The sequence below is a fragment of the Pristis pectinata genome, chromosome 8 (genome assembly GCF_009764475.1).
Source record: "Pristis pectinata isolate sPriPec2 chromosome 8, sPriPec2.1.pri, whole genome shotgun sequence".
In the NCBI taxonomy this organism is placed as follows: Eukaryota; Metazoa; Chordata; class Chondrichthyes; order Rhinopristiformes; family Pristidae; genus Pristis; species Pristis pectinata.
The window spans coordinates 10,078,403-10,103,072 of NC_067412.1; the positions used below are offsets into that span (position 1 = coordinate 10,078,403).

The 24,670-nt window shown below is 41.4% G+C and overlaps 2 protein-coding genes across 3 annotated transcripts in view; one reads left to right on the top strand and one right to left on the bottom strand.

Moving 5' to 3' along the window:
- Nucleotides 1-5,195, bottom strand: part of cops3 (COP9 signalosome subunit 3) — a 26,567-nt gene extending 21,372 nt beyond the window's left edge. Inside the window, exon 1 of the mRNA XM_052022074.1 lies at nucleotides 5,090-5,195. Coding sequence (XP_051878034.1) covers nucleotides 5,090-5,144 — 55 coding nt within the window. The 5' untranslated portion in view covers nucleotides 5,145-5,195. The remainder of the gene's footprint in view (nucleotides 1-5,089) is intronic.
- LOC127573663 (5'(3')-deoxyribonucleotidase, mitochondrial-like) lies at nucleotides 4,754-19,507 on the top strand. Of its 2 annotated transcripts, none has more exons than XM_052022076.1 (6): nucleotides 4,754-4,792; nucleotides 9,140-9,450; nucleotides 14,964-15,064; nucleotides 15,151-15,211; nucleotides 16,787-16,901; nucleotides 18,111-19,507. In XM_052022076.1, exons 2-6 carry the CDS (start codon nucleotides 9,178-9,180, stop codon nucleotides 18,248-18,250), a joined length of 690 nt encoding a protein of 229 aa, XP_051878036.1. In that variant the 5' UTR covers nucleotides 4,754-4,792; nucleotides 9,140-9,177; the 3' UTR covers nucleotides 18,251-19,507. The 2 variants fall into 2 exon arrangements, with proteins under 2 accessions (XP_051878036.1, XP_051878035.1); XM_052022075.1 differs by lacking the exon at nucleotides 4,754-4,792 and adding an exon at nucleotides 5,284-5,393.
- The last annotated feature ends 5,163 nt before the right edge of the window (nucleotides 19,508-24,670 follow it).

The following is a 24,670-nucleotide window of genomic DNA, read 5'->3' on the forward strand; positions in this document are numbered from 1 at the left end:
CCCCATCCTTACCATCACAACTTTCAAGCCTTCAGGTTTCAAAAGAAAACAGAAAAACTGGTATTCTGCCTTGTTACAATCAAACAATCTTTATTTTACACTAAAGCTATGATAACTATGAACATTGTTATATTAAGAGAAATGGTTTCAACAGAAAGCAATTAATTTCCTAATCATCCTATCACAATACCCTCAATTCATAGTTATTAAAGAGCCTGTAGGACCTATCCATTTCATTGCTTCTATCTATGCACTATGTTATTCCTTAATTACTTTTTTTGAAACCGAACTGAAGGCCTTAATAAGTTTATCCACTTTAACATTAGGCTGTCTATAGCTTAATTTAGAACAGGCTGTTACATTGCTATGCCTCCAGTCCAAAAGTCCAACTTCCACGTCCATGAGAGCTTTTAAAGATTAATACAAGAGCTGCCACTATTCTCTTTCCAACTGATAATCAGCATTTTGAAAAGGCTATCCTTCCTCCAATTTGACCTAGATTTAACTAGAAGGGAATTGTGGGAATATTCATTTAACAGCAATCGCAGTAAAAGTTCAATGCAATGTTCAAAAGAAAGATAAACAAAATAATCTAAAATTCTTAATTTATGGAAGGTTAACTTCCATGCAATGAAACACAGCCTATCGACAGTAAACTGGGCAAAACTATTAACGCTCAAGTAACAGAAGATCAGTTGAAAGAATTTAGAAAATTAATTAAACAAATACAGAATCTGAATGGCAAGACAGACACCAAGAAAGAGCCATGAACTAGCATGGAGATGAGGGGAAAATTAAAGATGGGATCAAAACAACAAAAAGTTTGACAACTCTTTGGAAATAGAGGATCATTCAGGAGCAAAGCAAGTCCAGAGAAAACTTATAAGTGAAACTGAAAATATGGAAATGACACACATGCTAAATATTGCATTAGTATTTACAGCAAAGGGCCAGCAGAACAGCAGGAAACAGACAGCAAAGGTAAGTGGGCATGTATTCAAATTGGCAGGCTGCAACTAACTCTTTCCTCCCGCGACTACTGTTAGGATGCAACTATTGCTTGTATTAATAAACAACTTAGATAAGTATTTTTTTCTATCCAATCACCTAAATTTGCCAATGACACCTCTTCCAGTAATTATTAATTTAAAATGCGAGATTGATGGAATTTTGTTAACCAAATGAAAGGAAAAGGAACAAAGGTGGGTAAATGCAATTACACAGTTGAAACAATGAAGTCCAGAATGGGTTTGAGAGGTTAACTCCTAGTTACTTGCCCATCGACAGTTATCAGTTGCTATAGGACTATGCCTCCTCTCCCTTATTCGCTCACTTCAGATGACCAAGGCAAAGTGTCTGCCACCCCTCCAAAAAAATTATATTCAAGCATAACGCTATTACAGCGCCAGTGACCTGGGTTCAATTCTGGCACTGTCTGTAATGAGTTTGAATGTTCTCCCCGTGACTGAGTGGGTTTCCTCTGGGTGCTCTGGTTTCCTCCCACATTCCAAACATGTATGGGTTAGGAAGTGTGAGCATGCTATGTTGGCGCCGGAAGTGTGGCAACACTTGCGGACTGCCCCCAGAACACTCTCCGCCAAAAATGCACTTCACTGTGTGTTTCGATGTACATGTGACTAATAAAGATATTGTGTTATAAAATCTAACTTACTCATTCTCGACATATAGCAATAAAAGCTTAACAATTTTTGTGTATACCATCACTCTTTCCTCCTATCTCTTCAGTCTGTGTAATTTTGATTTTCTTTATGGATGTTCAAATACCCTCTTTAACGTCTCTTTAATTATCATTTCTATGCTCTTTTAAACTTCCGTGCTTCAATTCCTGTGCAATAATATCAATCTATAGTGCACTTGTCTCTTATTTGAATCTTTCCATGGCCTTCGCAGTATTTTACCCACTTTTTTTTCTGATCAACTTTTAAACAGATTTATCCAAGCTAGTACCTTTTGGTTTTATCTGTTCAAAAACCTTATTAGTCAGTTGCCCTCATCTTTTGTTTACTGTGTTTCTAAAATTGCTCATCCAAATTAATCCACTTCTCTTGCATTTCCAAACAGGTCCATTTCATTTCTGAGAACTAGATCCAGTAGCTTAGAAATTCCAATGTACCCAAATGTGTGTGCCAGATGATTGTAGCAGTGATGCACCAATTATTCAGTCACAGGCCTGCACTACAAAATTCAGTAGCACCTTAACGTCCCAGGTATTGAACCTTTTTTGTGATGCAAAATCTGCCACATGGAACGGAGATCAAGTCTGGGAATCAGGAAGGAGAGAGAGTTAGCGTCAAGAGGTACAAATGAAACCAGGGATCATGGCAGCCATCATTTTCTGGGGTAAGGCGAGGGGTGCTCTGCAATCAATTGGGGTTGGGAAGAGGGTGGTAGTAAAGGACAAGTGGAAATTGTTGCTGCCACTGTGGTCAGCCTTGCAGGTTTGTAATGGATGTGTGAGATTAGCCTACCTCCCAAAATGGAAAGGGAGAGATACAGAAAGGGAAAAGTCAAAGATGGATCATGTAAAGATGAGAACAGGGTGCAAATTGGCAGTAAAGATAATGAGTTTGAGTTCTCTATACAAATGCAGAAACCAGTCATAGATGCATCAGAAAGGAATTGAGGGAGGAAGCCAGAGTAGGAATGCAACAAACACTGTTCCATATATCCCACAAAAAGACAGGCATAGCTTGACACCATGCCAGTTCCCATACCCTCAACCTTTGATCTGGAGAAAATGAGTGGAAAAGAAGAAATTGTTCAATGTGAGGACAAGTTCAGCAAGGCAAATGATGTGTTAGTGGAGAGCAACTGGTTGGGCAACTGTTCAAGGGAAATGCAGAGGGCCCTCCAACCCTCCTGATAATGGGGTGGAGTTGTAGAAAGATTGGATGCACACAGTAAGACCAGTAGTACCAGGGAACTTGAAACTGTCTAAGTGGAGGAGGACATTCAAAGTGTCACAGATGCAAGCAGGAAGACAGGACAAGGCGAGAAAGGATGGAGTCAAGGTAGTAAGAAATAAGTTCAGTAGAGCAAGAGCAGGCCGAAACAATGGGCCTGCCCAGGCAGTCCTGGTTTATCTTGGGAAGAAGATAGAAATGGTCTGTGCAGGGCTGAGGCACTATGAAGTCGGAAACTCTGGAGGGAAGATCTTCTGACGTGCATGACTTTCTGGGAGACAACAGTCTGATATTTGGTAGTGGGGTCATGGTCCAGAGGAAGGTCAGAGGAAGTACCTGAAACTGACATTTGGCCTTTGCGGGATCAAGGTCCATCCACCAGACCACAACAGCGTCACCCTTGTTGGCAGGTTTCATGATGATATATTAAAAACAAATATATATAGAGAGACTTGCACTAACATGGTATCTTTCACAATATTTTGCATTCCAAATTGCCTTACAGACAATGTAATTTTGAAGTGCACTCACTGTCATAATGTAGGAAATGATGCAGCCAATTTGCACACAACAAAAATCCATAACCAGCAACACAATAATGACCAGACTAGCTGAATAAATAAAATTGGCTCGGACACTGGGAATAAATCCTCTGCTCTTCTTCAAAATGTATATCCACTCAGTTTAACCTCTCATCTGAGAGACAGCACCTCTGACAAGCATTTTGGAAATTAAGGGAATTGAGGAAATATAGAGCGACTGCAAGAAAGTAGTCTTGAACATACTCAGTGCCTGAATTTCCATAACGCTCTTGCATAGGAAATTCCAAAGATTCTTCACACCTCAGTCCTAAAGGCCGACTCCCTTTTCCTGAAACTCAAGCCCTTGCTTCACATTACCCAACCTGATGAAATGACCTATCAGCATCTGCTCTATCATTCCCTTATGATTTATCACCACAGATGATGTTTGCAGTATATGCCGTGCAATGTTGTTACATATAATGTTCATTACATTATAATAGTGACTACAAAAAGTGTTATGTACTTAAAATGTTCTGAATTGGACATGAGAAGTTCTATACCAATACAAGATTTATCTCCCTCTCTTTAATGAATTCTTATTCCTTTCCGATTACGCTACTTCATATTGTCCAGCCATCCTCATTGAAACAGAGACACAAGAGATAGCAGGTGCTGGAATCTGGAGCAACACACAAAGCACTGGAGGAACTCAGCGGGACAGACACCATCTATAGAGAGAAATGGAGAATCAACATTTCGGGTCAAGACCCTTCATTTAGACTCCATGATGTTCAGATGAAGGGTCTCAACCCGAATCGTCAACTCTCCATAGCTGCTGCCTGACCCACCGAGTTCCTTCAGCGCTTTGTGCGCTGCTCCTAATTGAAGCAGAACTGCGCAGGTGTACAACCAGGTATTTTTCTTACAGTTCAAGAGAACATGACACATCTGTTCGTGTAAACCCATCATTGTGACTTGGTGGCATCCTTGGGGTTCTAGGATAGGTAAGCAAACTTTTTGCGGCAGGAAACTGGCAATGTAATATTTACTTCCGTGAGGAACTATATTGCTATTGTAGAATGCAGCATCACTCACATATCTGATTGAACTATGCTTTCCAAAAATACCTGGAGGGCATCTGCTGCCTCCTGACAGAACTGGTACTTGCCTCGGACCAACATCAGTACATTAGGGGCATCATGAATCGGAAGTGGGGGGCAATGCTGAGTGACAGCCGCCAGAACCAATGGGCCGATCTCCGCCGGCAGATCGCCACCGTCAATCACTCCAGAAGAGCCAATCAGCCGAGAGCAGAGGTGGGCACTGCCAGTGTTGGGCTCTGAGGTAAACAGGCCGCGAAACCCCCCACCCCCCAATCCCCAGGCGGAGAAGCGGAGGCGAAGCGGTCGGTGTAGGGTCCCTCGCCGCCGTTCTTGTTCCCCAAACCCCCTCCACCCCCCCCCCCCCCCCGTCAGTGAGGGGGAAGCAGAGGTTCAAACAGGCGGCCTAGCGCCGCCGGTCGACTGACGGCCCCTGTGGAAGGCGGCGGCGGGCGGGCGAGGAAAGGGGCCCGCTGCGCCCCTCGCCGCGATCGGAGTGAGGAGGGAGAGGCACAGGAGGGGCCCGGGCGCCGTCTCTTACCCTGGGAGGAGAGCTGCCTCACGCTGTTGACAAACTGCTCCAAGGCGGACGCCATTTTGTGAAAGCGCCTCCCCGACGCCTCATTCAAACGCCGTCGGTGGGGGGGGGGGGGGGGGTGGCTCGCCGACCAGCTCTCGCGAGATCTGGCCGCGGGCTGACGTCACGGGGAGGAGTGGGAGCCAAGGCCTCCTGGAGCCAGTGGGGACCCTCATCCCCCACCATGCCTGCACTCTGTCCCATAGGTACTGGGAACGCCTCATCGCCAGAACTCGCCAACAAGTACCAAGACCTCGCTTGGCTGGCGGTGAGAGGGGCCCTCCCAGTCAGATCCTTCCTGCACGGTTGGGGCATCACCCCCAGCGCGCGCTGCCCCCGGGACGACTGCGCTGGGGGCCAGACGGTCGCCCGCCTCTTTGCGGGCTGTGGGTTTGCGAGGAGGTTGTGGCGAAAGGCGCAAGGGGTCCTTGTCACGTTTCATCCCCAGCAGCAGCGTAACAGAGGATTCTCTGACCTACGGGCTGTTCCCGGGGACACACACACAGACGGACATCAACTGCTGCTGGAAGGTCATCAACTCGGTGAAAGACGCCCTTTGGTCTGCCCGGAACTTGTTGGGCTTCCAGCACTGCGAGATGTCCGTAGGGGAATGCTGCTGACTGGCACATTCCAGGCTGCAGGAGTACGTGCTGAGGGACGCACTGAAGCTGGGTGCAGCCAACGCAAGGGCTTGGGGGGGAAGGACGACAGTTTAGGGTTCTTCTGCCGTAGGAGAGGGAGGGGCAGGGTCAGGTGAGGAAGCCCCTTAAAGATTGTAAATATGGGATTGGAGTATCGCCCCAGGGAGCTACATGAGTGGCATCAGTGCTGTGGCTTGTATAAATTGTAACACTAATAATTGATCTGTACATGAATGTGAAGGTTTGCACTGTTTTATTATTGTTTTATCATTGTATATAGTTTGTCTTTTATTATGAATAAAGTTTATTTTGGTGAAAAAATAGGTACCTTATGCACCTCCATACCAATCCTGAAAGAACTGTGTTTTTGCAAGGAGGATTTTGCAATTATGGTTTTGCCAACATACTTAATTTTACATCCACCTGGGAACTGGTAGGGTTTAAATGTCATCCAAAAGGCAGCACTTCTTTTGGTATTGGTATTGGTTTATTATTGTCACTTGTACCGAGGTACAGTGAAAAACTTGTCTTGCACACCGATTGTACAGGTCAATTCATTACACAGTGCAGTTACATTGACTTAGTACAGAGTGCATTGATGTAGTACAGGTAAAAACAATAACAGTACAAAGTGTCACAGCTACAGAGAAAGTGCAGTGCAATAAGGTGCAAGGTCACAACAAGGTAGATCGTGAGGTCATAGTCTATCTCATTGTTTAAGGGAACCGTTCAATAGTCTTATCACAGTGGGGTAGAAGCTGTCCTTAAGTCTGGTGGTACATGTCCTCAGGCTTCTGTATCTTCTACCCGATGGATCTGCATTTAATAGCATGTATATGACATGAATGTAGAACTTTCATATAAAAGTGCAGCAGACAGTAGAAATTTCAAAATAAACAACTGTGTGCAATTCTGGTCCGTCCCATTACAATTGTCACCTATCCCCTGCCTGCGTGTAGTCCTCACCCTCCCCCCACCACCTTACTCTGGCTTCTGCCCTCTTCCTTTCCAGTCCTGACGAAGGGTCTCGGCCCGAAACATCGACTATTTATTTCCCTCCATGGATGCTGCCAGACCTGCTGAGTTCCTCCAGAACTTTTTGTGTATTGCTCCAGATTCCAGCATCTGCAGAATTTCTTGTGTCTGCTGTCTGCAATTCTGGTTGCCCTATTACAATTGAGTACAATTCCTGATTGAGTCCTGATGAAGGGTCTTGACCGGAAATGTCGACTGTTTATTTCCCTCCATAGATGCTGCCTGACCTGCTGAGTTCCTCCAGCACTTTTTGTGTGTTGCTCCAGATTCCAACATCTGCAGAATCTTTTGTGTCTACAATTCTGGTCGCCCCTTTACAGGAAGGATGTGGAGGCTTTGGAAAGGGTGCAGAAGAGGTTTACCAGAATGCTGGCTGGATTAGAGGGTATGAGCTACAAGGAGAGATTGGACAAATTTAGGTTATTTTCTCTGGAGTGTCAGAGGCCGAGGGGAGACCTGATAGAAGTTTATAAGATTATGAGGGGCAGAGATAGGGAAGGTAATCAGAATCTTTATAAGATAAGATATCTTTATTAGTCACATGTTTCCCAGGGTAGAAATGTCAAGTACTAGAGGACATGCATTTAAGGTGAGAGCTGGAGGGGGAATGTTTAAAGGGGATGTTGGGGTACTTTTTTTTATGCAAAGGGTAGTGTGTGCCTGGAATGGTCTGCCAGGGGGAGTGTTGGAAGCAGATATGATAGTGGCATTTAAGAGGCTGTTAGACACATGAATATGCAAGGAATGGAGGGATATGGATTGTGTGCAGGCAGAAGAGAATTGGTCTAATTCGACATCGTGTTGGGTGCAGACATCGTGGGCCGAAGGGCCTGTTCTTGTGCAGTACTGTTCTATGTTCTAATGTTGGAAATAGCAAATTAGGCAGCTTCTGGGGACAGAGAAAGTTTGAGATTAATGACCAGCAGTGCAGTAATATAGTTACTGATTCTTTATGTTCAACTCCTGAGTCAGGAAGTTCTGAAACCCCATCCTAAGCCAGAGAATCGAGCACAGCCTTTTGGGCTGATGCTTGCTGTACTGGCAGAAGTGCTGCCTTTTGGATGACATATTTAAACCCTACCAATTCCCAGGTGGATGTAAAATTTCCCTCCACATTGTTTTGAAGAAAAGCATGGGAGGTATTCCCAAGGTCTTGGGCAATGTTTGCCAATAAATTATTTTGCTTTCATGACATTCAAGATGTTACCTTGAGATGAAGAAGGAAGGACAATTGTGATGATTAGAAGCATACAACATTCTGATGGTATGATAGGCTAGATGCCAGGACGACGTGTACCTTTGTAGAAGCATCTATGAGTTGAGATAGTTAGAAGTGAGACCAGAAAAAAAATCTTCACCCAGTGGGGGATAAACCCATGGTATTCTGCACAGAAACCCCGAGAGACCAAGTCTCTGAATATACTTTAGGAGAAGGTAGATAGAAGTCTAGATATAAATTAAGGAACATGGGGAGAGATTGGGAATGTGGTATTAAGATACAGGATCATCCATAATCCACGTTGAATGGTAGAGTAGGTTCGAAGGGCCAAATAGCCTACTCCTGCTTCTATGTTTCTGTGATCAAATAGGAGAATGCATTACAGTAAAGGGCAAGAATGACAAATGTCTCGGAAGACAATTATTAATTATTCTGCTGGAATAGGATCATAGCCATGTGTGTGTGTGTGTGTGTGTGTGATGCGGGGAATTGCGTTAAACAATGCAACCTACACTGTATGATTAAATACAGTTTGTCACATGAAATTTTTGTAACGTTATTCTTTTACTAGTTGTCTGTCATCACTTGACAATACATTTCTGGAGAAGGATTTTTAATGTTTTTTTTCCCGTTAGCGGTTAAGTGTAAAAGCAAATCCAATATTTTACCCCATGCTTTGATATTGTTTCCAACATCCTCACTTGGGAACTTTTGTTCCACAAAGGGAGAAAGAACAACAACATGATCCCGCCTACCGACAGAGCTGCCTTCATTGGTCGTACAGCGAACGCTGAGTACCCTGTTTTAAGGTGGCACTCGGGCGTAATTTCCGGAGAGCAGGGGACAGTGCAACGAGCTAGTTTTCTCAATACCAGTCGGGGTCCTTCAGTCGTGCAGAGGGGTGGGACAGTCCTGGTTTTATTCACATCACATAATGGAGAAGTGAGCTCCTACCATTGCGCCTACTGCAAAGCGAGGACATTCCTCGCAAGTAACCATTGAGCCCACTGGCGAAAGGGCACACAAGCATGGAAATATTCCTCTGGCTGTTTCCATTAATTGCACGTGGCTAAATAATATATTTATTTTCCCCCTCTTTTCCCGCATGACTTTATGCAGGAGGCTATTTTAGGCACGTTTTCCTTTGCACGATCAGTATGATCTTCGGGAGTAGGTTTGCAACTCTCCGGAGTTCGGGGAGCAAACTGTTCTGTGCCGTGGCCAAGTCGTTTTGCGCAGTGCCGCAGTCTGGCGGAGAGAGCAAAAGGCTGCGGGTTCTGGTGGACATGGACGGAGTGCTGGCTGATTTTGAGGGCGGATTCCTGCAGAAGTACAAGGACACGTATCCCGATGAACCGTTCGTTGAGCTGGCGGATCGCAGAGGTTTCTGGGTTTCTGCACAGTATGGACAGCTTCAGCCTGAACTCTGTGTAAGTGAACGAAATGCACGAAATTACGGAGCATTTGCAACAAGCTAGCCAATTTGCAAATTGAACGGAGGGGGATCCAGATCTTACATCTGCAATATCTTTGTTCAAATTACTTATTGGCCGGTAGCGATCTAATAAACAATAATGTCATTGATAAAGCTTGGCAGATGCTGGCAATCTGAAATAAAATATATATCAGCAGATCAGGCAGCATCTGGAGAAAGAGACACTGAAAAGTCATCACCCTTTTCTCCTTGTTGGCCTGCAGATTTTCGCAAGCATGTTTTTCCTTATAAGATAAGATATCTTTATTAGTCACATGTACATCAAAACACACAGTGAAATACATCTTCTTGCGTAGAGTGTTCTGGGGACAGCCCACAAGTGTCGCCACGCTTCCGACGCCAACACAGCATGCCCACAACTTCCCAACTCGTACGTCTTTGGAATACGGGAGCAAACCGGAGCACCCGGAGGAAACCCACGCAGACACAGGGAGAACGTACAAACTCCTTTCAGACAGTGGCGGGAATTGAACCCGGGCCGCTGGCGCTGTAAAGCATTACGCTAACCGCTATCATGCCATGCCTTATATTTCTTTAAGTAGATCTTCTTTAATTTTTTTTGGGGGGGGATAATTTGCTCCATATTTAGGTCTGGATTTTTAACAGATCAATGTGTTACTGTAATATGTAACATGAGTTTTGTGCAGTAGTGAGAGAGAGCTAAACTGTCACAGGTACCATTTTTGAATAACACGTTAAACTGACTAGATGATTGTAAAAGATTCCACAATGTTATCTTGAAGAAGGGCTAAATTAATCTAGATCACCCAGCCATTCTTAATCTCCCAACCATCACTTTTGGTAGGAAAAATAGATTATCTGGTCATTTTTACAAGGTAATTTTGTTACAATAGTGACCACAGTTCTAAAAGATACTTCACTGCAAAACAAGTCCAAAAAGGGGCTTGATAAATACAAGAGGTAGAAAGCAGAAAATATTGGAAACACTCATCCGGTCAGGCAGCATCTGTGGAAAGAGAAACAGGGTTAACATTTCAGGTTGAAGACCCTCCATCACAACTGGGAATGATGAAGGATCTTTGACCCGAAGTGCTCACTCTGTTTTTCTTTGCACAGATGCTGTCTGTCCTGTTGGATGTTCCCACCATTTCCTATTTTATTTCAGATTTTCAGAATCTGCTGTTTTGATTTTCATTTGCTTAGAAATGCAAGTGTCTCTTTTAAATGAATCAATTTCATGAACTTTTTCACCTTTTTGTCTTGCCTGTATTTTCTTTTTAATTGTAAGTGTGCTGTCTTGCATATGCAGGGCTCCTTGTGTATATCTGGGAGCATTTGAAGTGGAGCAAAAAAGAGCAGACTAGATGGAGAATAATGGAAAGTCAAGAGCAACTGAAGATCATGTGCAGGAGAAGGTTTTTAAAAGCAAAGGGCGAGGTGGCAAGAGGAGGATATTCGGGGAATTTCTCCTAAATTGTGTAGCAGTTGGAGGAGCAGCCACCATTGTTAGAGCACAGGAGGTATGGGCATGGGTCAGGAGTGGAGAGCGTGCAGGTGTTCCTAGCTGAGCTAGTGTGGGAGAAGCACAAACAGGAATTCTAAAGCAAGACAGGGATCTTGTTTTCAACTTTCTTTGAGCTCACTCACTCCTTATCTCTGTTATCTAATCCCACCTTGTAAGTATGACATCTAATTCCAACCTCTTGGTTACCCCAAAGTAAATACTGCACCATTGACAACCCAGCCTTCAGCTACCAAAACCCTAAACTCTAGAATTCACTCTCTCCACCCCTCTGCTCCTGTGTTGCTCTGACTTAATGTATTGTGTGGGTCAACATCAATTTTCATTGGATAATGCTCCTGTAAAGCACCTCGGGGCATTTTGCTATATTAAAGATGATACATGAATGTAAATTGATGTTATAGGGAATGAGCAGAGCTGTGGAGAGAATGGTTGAAGGAATGTTCAGACTTCAGGATGCAGACATTCAGAAGGAGTCAACATCTGAAGAAGATGGAGACTGGGAAGTCAACCATGAGATGCCATTGTGAGTTTTTGAGTATCACCCTTTGTCCACTGCTAGTACGTTCAGCCGCTGAGTCAGAGGTTTGGAAGTTCAAGCTCCACTCTGGAGATCTAGCCACAGAATCTTGGTGACAATTTCAAGAGATGTGCTTTCTTTTGTTTAAGACCTGAAGCTCCAATCTGCCCTCTTGGGCAGATATAAAAGATTGCACCTCATTATTTGGTGGTATTTTCTTGGTGCCCTGGCCTATTTTTATCCTTCAACCTGCATCACTATCTGGTTGTTTATTCCATAGCTCCTCATGGCCACATTTCCTATGTGGCCAAAGTGACCACGCCTCAAATGTACTTTGTTGGCTGTAAGATATTTTGAAAGTTGTGTAAGTCGTAAGTCTAGTTTATTGTCATGTACACAAGTACATGTGTGCACAGGTGCAATGAAAAACTTACTTGCAGCAGCATCACAGGCACACAGCATCTGATGCACAACATTCACAAGAAAAATATAAATTATACAAAAGTTCAATGTAAAGGTAAGTATTTAATTCTTGATATTTTATGATTGATAAGAAGATAAATACTTCTGATTGATAACAGGCAGTAGGAACGGAAGTCTAGATCACTGACTCACCAAGTTGTCTGGCTGCAACTTTTGTAACCAGCGGCAGTGGGACTTCCTGAAGCTGCAAACAAAGATGTTACCTCAAAACTGAAAAGAAAACTACCCTTGAGGGAGATCAGCAGAATTTGGTTTATTTTGAGCAAGTCTTCTTTCTGAGGATGAAATGTGAACAAAGCGAGGAGAGGTGTTGTTTTTCTTTGGTCTTTTAAAGGTGAGCAGTTGTAGTTTATAACTAATCTGGAACTTTGAGGGTAAAGGTTTTGTTTGCTTGTGTGGCTAAGTTTCTCCTGCCTAGACCACAGATCAGAAAATTATCCATTTATACCCCGCAATTTACCTTGTAAGTTAATGGCAGTAAACCCTGCTCTGCTCATTTACTTTAACATCAAATTGCATTTATATGTCATCTTTAGTATGCTTTGTGAGAGCATTATCCAATGAAAATTGATGTTGACCCACACAAGGAGATACTAGGTCAGGGCAGAGAGGTGGAGAGAGTGAATTCTAGGTTTAGGGGTTTGGTAGCTGAAGGCATGGTCATCAACGGTGCAGTATTGACTTTGGGGATAACCAAGAGCTTGGAATAAAATGCCTTAGTTACAAGGTGGGACTAGATAACATAGATGAGGAGGAGCGAGCTCAAAGGAATTTGAAAACAAGATCTCTGCCTTGCTTTAAAGTTCCTGTTTGCCCTTCTCCCACACTGCGGCCACGGAAGTTGACCCCACTATGGTACTGTAGGCCTTGCATGGGACAAAGGAAATAAAAATTAATCTGACATCAAGACTGTTCCATTTCTTCAAACTTGTGCTAATCGGTAGTGTCAGGGTGATCTCTGATGTCGAATACTTCAGCTCACTTGAGGCAGTGCAACGAGGCTGGGAATATACAATAACTGGGAGGATAGTGGTGTGGAAGAACACAAGGACTGCAGAGTGTACATCCACAGACCTTTAAAGGTAGCAAGGTGGATCAGTAAAGAAGTTAAAAGGCATATGGGATGCTTTCTTATAATAATTGGTGCATAGAATATAAAAAGAGTTATGCTAGGACGATATTACAACACCAGTTAGGCCACACCTTAAGTATGGTGTACAGTTCTGGACACCATATTACTGGAAAAATATCATTGCACTGTAGAGTGCAGGGGAAATTGACAATGTTGACAGGACTGGAAAATCAAAGCAATGAGTAAAAGTTGGATAACTTCTGGCTGCTTGCTTTGGAACAGAGGAGGCTGAGAGGAGACTTTGTTGAGGTGTATAAAGTTATGAGAGGGTTAGATAGAAACATAGAAAATCTACAGCACAATTCAGGCCCTTCGGCCCACAAAGCTGTGCTGAACATATCCCTACCTTAGATAAAGTAAATAGGAAGGATTCATTTTTCCTGAAAGGGTTTGGTGGGGGGTGGGGGAGGGGGGGTGGTTAAAAAACCAAGAGTTACAAAGTAATTGGTAGAAGGATTAGGGTGGAGATGTGGAAAAATATTTTTCACCCAGAGGGTGACCACCTTACCTGTGCCCATATATTTTATGCCTCTATCGGATCCCTCCTTCACTCCAAGGAAAAAGAAACCCAACCTATCCTGTCTCTCTTCATCACTGAAACATTCCATCCCAAGCAACATCTTGGTAAATCTCCCCTGCACCCTCTCTTGTGCATTCACCTCCATCCTATTAGTGTGACAACCAGAACTACACACAATTCTCCAGCTATGGCTTAACCAAAGTTTTATAAAGTTGTATCATGACCTCCATGCTCTTATATTCTCCCCCTGGCTAACGAGGGCCAGTATCCCGCATGTCTTCTTTGCTACCTTAACGAACTGTGCTGTCGTCTTCGGGGATTGACGGACTTATTCACCAAGGTCCCTCTGTTCCTCAATACTCCTTAGGGCCCTATCATTCATGGTGTATGTTCTACCCTTATTAGATCTCCCAAGACGTTCTGAAATAGATGTGGAAGATGTCATGTAAATGCGATTCTTAACATATTAGGTAATGTTATTTGAGGAAGTATTGTTGGCCAAGACGCTTGGAATCTCTCTTGACAACGTCGTGGAATATTCAGCATTTGTTTGGTGGTTTAGTAAATTCCAGTCACTTCTGTCCATCCACAGCTGGCACATGTTGGAATGCAAGACTAAATGATGCATTCCTATGTTGGAGGGGGATGAACCCACAACCTACTGGCTCACTACAAACAAAGCAACCAACTAAGTCAAGCAGATACCGATTGCTTCATATCCTGAACCCTAGCAAGTGTTGACAAGCAAAAGTAAACATATTTCCTGTTGAATTTTGCCTATTTACTTACATAATTCAACCTATATCTCAAAAAACTTCAACTGTGTTCATTACAATATATTTGTATGCTAGATCAGCAGGAGTCAAACATTGTTTTTTTTTAAAAAATTTTGGAAGCACTCAGCAGGTCAGGTAGTATCTGTGGAAGGAGCAACCGGGTTAATGTTTAGGGTCAACAACCCTTTGAGAGAACAGTTCTGATGAAGGGTCTTCAACCTGAAATGTTAACTCTGCTTTTCTTTCTGCTGATACTGCCTGACCTGCTGAGTGCTTCCAGCATCTGCAGTCTTTTAGTTTGCATTTAGTTTTAAATATATTTGTGATAAGGGGCAGTGATAAGAATGGAGATAGTTGTGCTTAATTTGTAGGTCACCTCCACTACCTTTGATAGTACAGTACTCCACAATGAATTAATTCATTTGATGACAATGTAAGGGCAAATTACCTGACATTAATTCATATAAGTGGTGCCTATTGGACGTGACTTCTTCTAATAATAATATGCTTGCATTTTTAAATAAAAATACACAGGAGAAAGCAATAAGTATATGGGAGTCAAAGAACTTCTTCATTGAACTTGATCCCCTTCCCGGTGCTGTGGAGGCAGTGAAAGAGATGGCCAACATGAAAAAGTAAGTCAGGTCTCCAACACTGTTTCAATTCTCGCTGAACTCCACCGGATTTCCGCAGTGATGTTATGTCTGCTTCTTTTCCACAGCACTGATGTGTTCATTTGCACCAGCCCTATAAAGAAGTACGATCACTGTCCTTTTGAAAAAGTGAGTTATGCAAAAACATCAACCAAGAAAACAGATTAAATGATTACCAAGATATATACTGAAATATGAACTGAATCCCACACATGCATCTAGCAGGAAAAATAGAATGCAGCACTAAGCACATTAGGCCACTTGAAAGAAAATGCTGTTTGCAAAGAGAAACTGAATTGTGATGGAAAGAACAGTACCTAAATCCCAAGCATATTCATAAAGAACAGAATTGCTCATTTGCTAGATGCACTGTGGATACGTTTGCCCTGATAACCATTTGGAGCTTGAGTAAGTAATCTTGTAATGATCAGTGCAAAGGAACTCAACAAATAACCATGTGCTAAAGAGATAAATAATCCAATGAAAGTAGACTCAAAAGGTCCTTTTTTTGCCATAGTTTATTTTATTTATGGGAAGTAAACTTCACTATGGGTAAATATGAGGTGATTAATTTTGGTAAGAAGAATAAGTAAGCCAGTTATTCATTGGCAAGCAAGTGTCAAAATTGGGCAGAGGAACCGAGTTTTCTGGGGACACACACCGCTAAGTGTATCAGCACAGTTTAACAAGGCCATTGAAAAAACAAAGTACTGGGTTCATCTCTAGAGAGGTGAATGCAGAGCGGAGATGTAAAACATTTAGAATATTGGTTGGACCACATGTAGTGCTGTTCACAGTTCTTGTCTCCATCTTGTATGGAGATTAAAGAGACACTGGAGAAAGTACAAAAATTGATGGAATGGTAATAATTAGACAACTGATGTCCATTAGTAAAGATGGGATATTTTCTCTGGATAAGACAAAAGAGGAGACTGAGCAGGGGCTTTAAAGTCATGAAACTGATTGAAAGGATAGACATGGACCAACCTCACCAACTCGTGAGTGTTCCTGGCAAGTGTCTGATCAAAGTAGAGAAGGAACATCCAGGAGAACACTGTGCACCTGAGCCTCTACAAGTGGAACAAGCAGAGGCTTTGTACAAAGAGCAGAAGGCCTGCAAGACCTCCTAAACAACCTGCCCACCCACCCCCAATAAGCAATGTCTGTCCCACCTGTGGCAAGGTCTCCAGTTTCTGCATAAGACTTCAGCTTACTCAGAATCCGCAGAACTGGAGTCAAGGCAAGTCATCCTCGACCATGAAAGAGTGCCTAAAAAGAGGGAGAGGCATAGAGAAAATGTCTTCATTGGGAAAATATCAAAAAATAAACTCAAAAAGGAAGAAATTTCTTTATCCAGGGAATTATTAGAATGTGAAACTTGCTACCACAGAGAGTAGTCACGTCTCAGAGCATAGATGCATTTAAGGGAATGCTAGAGAAACACGTGAGAGAGAAGGAAATAAGAGGAGGCACTGAAGGAATTTAATGGAGGGGAGAGGGAAAGGATTTGCTGGGGCGTAAACACTGCTATAGTTCCAACAGGCTGCGTGGTATGTTTCTGTGCTGACAATACAACATGTGAGGGTAAAAAATCAAATGATACCACTGACAAAAAGTATTAAAATTCATGGCTTCTTGCATCTTTCTGATGACCTCTTAATGGTGTGATAAGAATTAAGCAGTATGTTGACTCTGTTTTCACAGTATGCCTGGGTAGAGAAACATCTTGGGAAGGAGTTTCTGGAACTGATGGTCCTAACACGGGATAAAACATTGATATCAGGCAGTTTGCTGATAGACGACAAACCGGATATATCAGGTAACATTCTCGGTTACAAGGTCCGTGTACACAGAAATTCCAGTGGAGTTTCAGTGGAACTAGGCAATGTTATTACAAGTTCTTAAGGTGAAAGCCTTACAGCAATTCCTGACAGTCATGTGGCATAATCAGAGTTACAGTTTGGGTTTGGTTCCAGTAGTTTCTTAGAATCTTAAAATATTCAGCCCATCATGTCCATGTGGTTCATTCCCAAATGACTTCTGACAAAAGCAGAGGAGGTAAAATGTTGAGCCATTTAACTAGAAATTGGTGCATACAGGGGAACCAAATGGGCCAGAGCACTTCCACATCTTAAAGCAAGTGGTGTGCAGGTCAGGAAGAGTTCCTGCTGCCCAGTCTCGGAAGCTTCAAACTCAGACTTGTTGGTATTAGTGGAAGAAATGGCCTTGAGATGCAGAGAGTGCCATCCCATGTGAGGGGTGGTGGGAGAACGGCTTGTTGGTGGGGTGCTGAGGAGGACGAGGGGAGGTGCAGACGAAGGCTTTTCGCTGATAAGTTGGGAACCAAAACATAGAAATTTTACAGCCTATCCAATAGCTGCAGGATTTGAAATGTGTAGCCAGTGTGTCCATTCAAGTTAACTGGAAGCTGATATGTACGGAAAGGTTGTGGGACGATACAGTGGTAAGGCTAGAGGAGCCACAGCCCTGCAACGCTAGAGTCCCAGGTTCAATCTTGACTCATGTGTGATGTTTGTATGTTCTCCCTGTGACCACATGAGTTTCCTTCCACATCCCAAAAGTGAGTGGGTTGGTAGGTTAATTGGCCACTGTAAACTACCCTTAGTGTGTAGGTGAATGGTAGAATCTGGGGGGGGGGAGCTGATGAGAATGTGGGAAGGCTAAAAAATGGGATTAAAGTAGAATTAATGTAGATAGGTGGTTGGTACGGACTCGGTGAGCTGAAGGGCTTCTGTACTGTTATCTCTCTATGACTGTCTGGAAGCCCTAGTTGAATATTTAATTTGTGTTCTGCAAATATTGGATCATAATGGCAGAATTTCAGGGGTCATGAAACTTCTATCTGGTACCACAAAAAAAATTCCAGCCCACTTGTGCTTCTCCCATTACCTCTGGCTCAGTTTCTGAGGTAACTGGCCTGCTGGAACATGGCCCTTGTACTATTTACTGTTTCCACAATGACTTCCAAGTCCTATCTGTCAATTACATTGCTCATTGTGTTTTGTAGGTGTGGAGCCCTATCCTAAGTGGGAGCACATACTTTTCTCTGCCTGTCATAATATGCATGTGCAACTGAGACCGCCTAGAAGGCGGCTACACTCTTGGGCTGATGATTGGAAACTAATTCTGGACAGCAAGCGGCAGTGATAACCTGCATGTGGCCTTGGACGTTTCAGTTGCTATGGAACAACGAATCCCGATTGTCTGATGCAGAATTCAAACAATGCACATAGCATGCGATGATCAGTTAACAATTTGGACTGCAAATACATGAGGTTCTAGTTTCTGTGGTTTTCAGATATTTTTGGGGTACTTTTCAGTAAAGGAAATGTTAAACGGGAGATAATGTGGATTTGGTTGGGACCTAATGACATACTAGAAATTGCTTCCGTTGTCTCCCAACAAACTTTACACACTATATTGTTCTTCTCATTGTTGCAGGAAAGGGGAGCTAATATAATCATCAGCTCCTGATCTGTGATATATATTTCAGATGAGAAATTAAACCAGATCCAGTAAATCTTTACAGATAATGAATAATGATCCTGCAGATTTGGCAACGCACAAATGTTGGTTTTGGTTTCCCCACCTGCTGCATTTCAGTGTTAGATAAAATTAGTTTTTGTTTCACTGCTATATTTCACAGTGAGAACTGACACCATTAGTCATTGGAGAAAAATAGAAGTCATGGACCATTGTTTCTGGACTGGCTGTGTCTGGTAGTACAATGGCACTTTTATCAGGGATTACATTTACCATAGATGATGGTGGTGCTACATGCTAAATTTTAATCCCTTGCAGTATAAACTGTGGTAACTAAAATTCCTGATTCAATGGCCCAAGGCAATATTTGCATCCAGAACAAGACTTTATACTGCTTTTGGGTTAACCTGATTTTAACCTAAATTTTAAATGTAAAGTACCCTTAACTTCTTAAAAGACTCCTTCAATGAAATTTCTGTGAAACAGGTGGCCCTTCTCACTACTTCTGCAACTGACTGTTCTAAGTGCCCAGAGACTTTGCAGACTCAAAAGAATTGAAAGATAAATGTTTACTTTTAAAGCTGGCAGAGTTCACTATTTGATTTGTCAGCTCATATTTCCTTTGGGCTTAACAGACATTAGCAATGGGTGTGCAAAGAAAATAGAAACCATTTTTGGCCTGAAATATTTAGCTAACATGGCAGCTAAAATGCAAGTATATTTAAATCTACAACTAGGTTGTTTAAAATTTTATGTATTTTAAATATTTTGTTTTATATTGCACTCTAACAGTGGCATTGTAACTCACGTGATTGTCATAAAAGCAGATTGTCATTATTCCGATGTTCTTCTACAATGGATAATGCAGGTGTTTGGGATAATGTAAGCGGTACTCATGACATTAAACTCCATCTGATTCTGGTGCTTTCCTTGTCTCACCATGAGTATTTAAACTGCTGGCTTAGCAGTTAGTAAAACGTTAGTAAAGATCCAAATATATAAGCCACAAGGTTTACAGTGATGGTTGCAAAAATAGGAATGCAAATTGCTATATTAAATACTAAGTGGTTATGACTATAATTAAGATTGGTCCTGATTTTGCAACTTTAAACCTTTTAACTACAATTGTCTTTGAAAGTTTAGGGGATGTGCCATTGCCCACAATATCAACAGATTTTCCAATTTTTTAAGTCAAAAGGGAAGGTTGCATTAATATTGTAGAACAAACTGTGCACTCGAGCATATTAAGAACGATGCCCTGCCCATCTTCATAAGCTTTCCATAACAACCCATATATCCCTGGTATTCTACAGCTCAGTAACAGACCATTTAATCCAGCAGCCTGTGTTCATAATACCAGGGAGCCTCCTCCCTTCCTGCTCCATTTAAACCAATCCTTCTATTCCTTTCTCCTTTATTCTTCTTTGCTAGCTTCTCCTTAAAAGGATATGTGCAGTTTGTCTCAGCCTTTCCATTTCTCCAAGTAAAGAAGTTTCTCCTGAATTCCTTACTGGATTTCTTCATGATTATCTTATATTTATCAGCCCTGGTTCTGGATTCTGCCACAAGTGGAAGCATTGCTTTGTCTACCCTATGGCATGACATCAAAACAAAGAAATTAGATGTAGAATATATTAACCTACTGAGGGTATATTTAGGATATAACATTTTATGTAAGGTTCCAAAAAGGTTTGCTTAAAAAAAACATAATCTGTACTAATCAAGGATTTAGTCAGCTACAAGTGTATTCCATGTGCATTCCATACAGACTAAATACTGTCATACATTGAGGACATTATCAAGAAGCAAAACTGTCTGATTCTCATGTTAGTCCCAGTAGACATTAAAGGGGATTATTATTAACAATCATATGAGGACTTTAGTACCAATGAAAAGTAAACAGTGTACATCTGGACAACAGTCTTGCTGGTTTTAATTTTAATTGCTGGCAGTCAATTTAAACATTAAGTTATTACTTGTTATTAGGATAATTATCACTACAGTGAAAAAGCCCTGAGAGATTGGACTTGGGGGAAGGGTTAATGATAACAAAGTTTGGGATGTTGTACCTGTTGAGCTGGTTAATGTGGATTGTTTTTTCATGTCATCTGATTGAGCAACTGGCAGCCAATACTATTACACATCAGCTAAATATTGCAGCTCATTCAATGATGCATCTTCAGTTTTGAGTATGTTTCTCTAACACTTGTATCCTAAGCAGCTATTAGTTTTCCCATCTGAATACACATACTTAGAAAAGCTTGTTGAGATATTTCATAGTGACTTTGGATTATGTTGTGTTTTTTTAAATATAAAACTATAAAGATACGAGAGAGAATTGGCTGTGGTTGATTTGGAGAATACTTTGAAAGGTATATCGGTGAAAAGACAATGTTTAATATTTAAAGAAATAATGCAAAGTTGCAAAAAAAAGGTAAAAAGAAATCAAACAGAAAAAGTACTCATAAAAGATATTAAAAATTGTTAAATGTAAGGAAGAGGCTCATTAAAGTGCCATAAATTTAGTAGGCTTAATGATTGGGAGCATAATAGGATTCAGCAAAGAAGGAGCAAGAAATTGATAAAGGCAAGATAGAATACGAGAAAAGATTGGCATGAAAAGTGAAAGCAGACTACAGGAGTTCGATTGAAAGCAGCCTTGACCTAATAGGCTGAATAATGTAAAAAAATAGCTAGATTGCTCTTGCATATAGCTAATAGACCAGGCGAGTTGAATGGCTCTTTTTCTGTGATTTATTATTTTTAGTTGGTGGTAAATTGCATCAAATGTCAACATTTTAGTGGACCAGGAGTCACAAATATGATAAACCAGGAAAGATTTCCTTCGGTAAAGGGCATAAGCAAATTACATGGCTTTTTTACAAAAATCTAGTCATTTCATGGTCCAATAGTAGGTTTTTATTCCACATCTTTTAGCATGCACTGCCATTCAAGATCATGACTGATCAGTGCCATTTTCATGCACTTTCCCATCCCTGTTTCCTTTAATATCTATTATGTAATAGTTTTATTTATTGTTTACTAAGTGAGCTCTCCCAGCCATCAAAGGACTTAATAAATTCAGAAAAAAAGTGGTAACGACTCATCACTCCAAGTCACACTCACTCGCTGACCTACTTTCTCATTAGCCAGGAGTTTGAAATCACTGAAGTGATTGCACTTGTCCTGATCTCCAGAAAACTACTCAAAGATCTTGTGATCCACATGGCACTGACCTTCTATTTTCTGACTGCAGTAGCTGCTGTCACTTTGACATACAAAAAAAATATGAATAGCTGAGCAGCAGATCACATTTAAGAATTCTCAGACATGAGCCCAGCAAGAAAACATTTCACACAAAGATCAGAATATCCACATTAAGATGGAAGCTGGAATATTAACTTTATGGAAAGATATATTTTTAAATTCCATCATTTTTAAAAATCATCAATAAATATTGTGGGATGAGTAGGTTGAAAAGGGAAAACGAAGTGGGGAATGGGATTCCTCTGTGAGCCATCAAAACCTTAATATGCCAAATGCCCTCCTGTTTTTAAGGAAATACGGGGAATTACAAACCACACAAGTAAAATTACTTTTTTAGTTTGACAGGATTTGCCAAAGAGTAAACAGGGCTTAATATGCCATTAAGAATTCATTTGCACCAAACCCTACAAACATAATACTTTCCATTATTTTGTTAAAGAACTAACTTAAAAATACTTCAAATAGTCTTCAATTCATTGATTTGCCCTTAATTCACTAATGTAGTCTGTAGAGGAGCATCAAGTCAGACAGCAACTGATTTTCATGATAGAGTTTCTCTGTGAAACTGTTAGCATAACAATAAACATTTATAGTATCAACTTTATAATACTTGTAAAGTCCAGGACACTACTGTCTGCTTCCCAGTTTAATTTCATTGAATAAATATCTGCGAGGATTTGAATTCATATTGGTGGCAGATGAAGTGCATAAGATAGTACGTTGTAAACCCATTTTCCTGACTCACAAAATGGCTTTACCACCTCTCAGAAAGGTAAAAAGTTGCCATGTTCTGCGTGCTATGTCCCGTTACAAAACTAAGATCCCAACACGCAATATGGCATGCCTGCCTCTGCAATAATGAATCAAGATAAAAGATGCTTTCAAATAGCTTTTCCTTCCACCCCAAGTGCTGTACATTTAATTAAGTACTTTTTGGTAGTCACAGATGCAGTGAATGATAATGGAACAGCAAATTTGGCAACAATTACCAAAGTTCCACTCACAATGTGAAAATGACCAATTCATGTAAATTAGTGTTCTTAGTAGAGAAATAGATTGGCCAGCACACATTGGTTCTTTTTTGAAATTGTGTCATAATCATCTTTGATAGTTACCCAAGAATAGACAGGATGTTGATTTAACATCTCAAAGAATTATTACACCACGGAAGGCAGTTGGCCCATCAAATCTGTGGACCTGTTCTCCATGGTTTCTTTGTAGCCCTGCAAGTTATTCTACCCTCAAGCACTCATTGAATTCCCTTTTGAAGACCCAGATGGACTGTTTCCACCACACAAACATGCAGCATTCTCCAAACCATAATCAAACACTGCAGAAAAGATTTTCCTCTTTGTGCTGCCATAAAATTTGCTTATCACTTTGAAAACACGTCACAGTTCTTGGATCATCAGCCAACAAAAATAAAACAGTCATGAGCTTCTACACCTCTATCATATCTCCTCTCAAGCTTATGAAAAGTAACTCCAGTTTCACAATCTAACTACTAAAATCCTTTATCACTCCAAAGATATTGGGGAAACCATCTTAGTTCCTGGTGGAACCCAACTCAAGTAAGCCAAGTCAATTGCTGTGAGCTTTAATGGATCCATGGTTAGAATCAGAATTATCATCATTTGTTTTGTGCAGCAGTAGAGTGCAAAGATAAAAGGAGTATAAATTATAAAAATGAATAATGCAAAAAAGGAATAATAGTGTTCATGGGTTCAAGGACCATTCAGAAATCTGACGGCAGAGGGGAAGAAGCTGTTCCTGAATCGTTGAGTGTGGGTCTTCAGGCTCCTGTACCTCCTCTCTGATGGTAGTAACAAGAAGAGGGCATGTCCCTGATGGTGAGGGGCCTCAGTGATGGATGCCGCCTTCCTGAGGCACCGCCTCGAGGATGTCCTTGATGGTTATCCAGGTTTGTTAGCAGTGAATTCCCAGGGAACATGCACTAGGTATTTAGGTCAAAGCATCCAATCATCTCTGCCACCACTTGACATCTGGTCCTTATACAAATGCAAACCAATGCTGCATGTGTGCAGTCTAGTGACTACATGGGTTCAGAGTATACCTTTTTACACTTGACTGGCACATTGGAAATTAATTGCATAACATGCAGCAATTGTGCCCTTTGACTATTCTTTCAAGTTCAAAAAAATTAAAAGGTTCGCAAGATATATCCCCAAGCACTTAAAACTAAAATATTAGCTTATAGCATGTTTACAGTAATCCAGTATTAATAAATTGCATATTAGTGCATACATTTACTCAGGTATAGCTCACTTCCATTTCTTTCCACATTGTACCTGGACCAGCATTCATTGACACCTATCTAAATAACTGTTTCTTCCAACTTTCCTTAATTAGTGCCAATGCCCTTTACGTATATATAAAAAAAATCAAGAGTAAGGGAAAAAGCAAAATGCTACAACAGGATCATGGAATAGTTATGGCACAAAATGGGGCCATTTCGCCCACTCCATCCATAGCAGCTCTAGGTAAAAACAATGCAGCCAATCCAACTCCTGTGCCCTCACCTTGCAATTCCTTCCTTTCAGATGCAAGTCATGGAATTAAATTTTACTAACACTTGTATCTGAAATTGATGTACTGCTAATTTATTGCAAAGCAGAACTGTCTCATTTTCCAGTTCATTTTTAAATGGCGGCTAAATAGTGCTTAATCACTGTATCAAAATACAGCCCATTCCCAGCTTCCATTTTTACAGATGTCCGTAAGTCAATATTGTCTGCAAGTCAGAAAATACACAAAAATGACTTGATATAGTAACCATATCTCCAGTTTTGTAATGAA